General features: G+C 39.4%; 1 protein-coding gene across 1 annotated transcript; it reads left to right on the top strand.

The window, feature by feature from the left end:
- Positions 1-901: 901 nt before the first annotated feature.
- On the top strand, positions 902-1,886 carry LOC132034753 (cysteine-rich receptor-like protein kinase 2). Its single transcript, XM_059425113.1, has 2 exons — positions 902-1,599; positions 1,694-1,886. Exons 1-2 carry the CDS (start codon positions 902-904, stop codon positions 1,884-1,886), a joined length of 891 nt encoding a protein of 296 aa, XP_059281096.1.
- Positions 1,887-2,337: the final 451 nt, after the last annotated feature.

The following is a 2,337-nucleotide window of genomic DNA, read 5'->3' as shown; positions in this document are numbered from 1 at the left end:
CTTATCTAAAAGTGTGCCCCATAAGACATAACTAAAAGTATGCCCCATAAGGTGGAACTTTTCCTTAAGGCATAACTAAAAGTTTGCTTTATAAGACAAAGTCTATGCCTTAAGGAAAAGTTCTTGCCTTATGGGCATACTTTTGGTTATGCCTTAACTAAAAGTCTGCCCCATAAGGCATAACTAAACTATGCTTTAAGGAAAAGTTCTGTCTTATGGGGCATAACTAAAAGTCTGCCCCATAAGGCATAAGTATGCCGGGTCCGGCATAACTTTAGTCATTTCTTAAGAAGTGTATGCCGGATCCGGCATACACTCCCCCAAGCCCCGCCTTACAAAATTATTTTTTTATTTTATGCCTGAGCGGTGGTTCGAACCTAGAACCTCAGGTATTTGCGCACCTTTCCAAGTGAAGGGCAAAACTTAAAGACCACAAATATAAGGGGCAAAATTTAAAGACCACAAATATGAGGGACAAAATTTAAAGATCACCCCAAAAGAAGGGCAATCCGCGCAAAAAAAAAAAAAAAAAAAAGTAAAACACTTAATAATTATTATCTAAATTATTAAGATTTAAACCTAACAAGATGCCCTTAATGACTGAAATCTAAATAATTAGAATTCAAATCTTCATTAATGCAAACAAATGAAGTCTAAGCCTCTTCCTCTTTTGCTGCTCTATAGCTGCCTACGTTCCAACACCTCTAACCTTATGAATTGTCGTTGCTGCTTGTTTCTCTTCGTGTAAGTTACTTTTCAATTGGAAAGTTGTATTCATAATTCTCAAATTAATATCTTTCTGAGCTTTTACTCATGTGATCTTTCTACTTTTTCTCATTCTAATAGTACTTCAATTAGTCTTTTTACATTGTTTTCTATGTTGTACAGCTCATCTGGCAAAATGGAGAGAGCAACCCCTTCAATTTTATGTAGTTACTTTGTTATTGTGTTGATCCTACTTCTACTAGATACATCAGTGGCTGAACCAAGATCTCAGATAGTCCAGAATATATGTGGAAACAGAAAAACAATGGGTTATGTCACAGATTTTGCTGATACAATGGAAACTATAACTCAACAAATGAGTACTAGAGGGTATGGAGTAGCATTTACTGGCACTGGACCACTTGCTAACTATGGACTTGGCCAATGCTATGGTGATTTTTCTTTACGCGACCGCATCATATGCTACACTGAAGCACGATATGTTCTGCCCCATTGCTTCCCTTCTAACGGACAGCGAATTTATCTTGATGGCTGCTTTATGCGAGTGGAGAATTACACGTTCTATGACCAGTATTTAGGTCCAGAGGATAGGCGTGTATGCGGAAACAGGATGGCAAAGGGTTCATTGTTCCAACAGACTGCTAGGCGAGCCGTTCAGCAAGCAATTTCAAATGCACCGAGTAATAAGGGCTATGCGCGTTCTCAAGTGTCAGTGCCCGGTCCTTCCAACGAGACAGCTTACGTTCTCGCTAATTGCTGGAAGACACTGAGCGTGAATTCCTGCGCCGCATGTTTACAAAATGCATCCGCCTTCATGTTGGGATGCTTACCTTGGTCAGAAGGTAGAGCCCTGTACACCGGATGCTTCATGAGGTATTCCGATACAAATTTTCTCAATGCTATTTCTACTAGTGTAGGCTCGTCATTAGGAGGTAATCTTTGCTCTTTTTTCGTGCTGGTTTGCCAGTTATTTATCGACTGAAAAAAGTAATTCTGATGATAAATGGTTGTTTTTACTTGCAAATGATCATATTGCAGGAAAAGTTGTAGTCATTGTTGTTAGTTCCGCGGTCATTTTGGGAGTAGGTGCTTTCATTGGTACTTATGTCTGGAGCAACAAACAAATCCAGAAGAAGAGGAAAGGTAAATCCTTGAGTTGATTAATCCTATGGTCACTCAATTAATGATAATCACTTTTCTGCAACATCTAAGTCCAAGGAATTGCATTTAGGTAATGACTTGCATGTTGTAGAAAAGTGACTTTCAGGGCCGGGCCATGGGGCAAGCAGATAAAGCAACTGCTTCATTTTTTTGCGCGGATTGTCCTTCTTTTGGGGTGGTCTTTAGAATTTGCCCCTCATATTTGTGGACTTTAAGTTTTGCCCTTCGCGTAGAAAACCTGAGGTTCTGGGTTCGAACTCCCGCTCAGGCATAAAAATAAAAAATAATTTCGCAAGTCAAGACTTAAGAAAGTTATGCCGGAGCTGGCATATGCGCGCTTAAGGCATGACTAAAGTTATGGGGGATCCGGCAGAACTTTTTGTATAGTTTAGTTGTGCCTTATGGGGCAAAATTTTAGTTAAAACATAACTAAAAGTATGCTCCATAAGG

The sequence above is a fragment of the Lycium ferocissimum genome, chromosome 10 (assembly GCF_029784015.1).
Source record: "Lycium ferocissimum isolate CSIRO_LF1 chromosome 10, AGI_CSIRO_Lferr_CH_V1, whole genome shotgun sequence".
Taxonomy (NCBI): domain Eukaryota; kingdom Viridiplantae; phylum Streptophyta; class Magnoliopsida; order Solanales; family Solanaceae; genus Lycium; species Lycium ferocissimum.
Note: the sequence above shows the minus strand (reverse complement) of the source record. Positions and strands in the feature narration are given on the sequence as shown.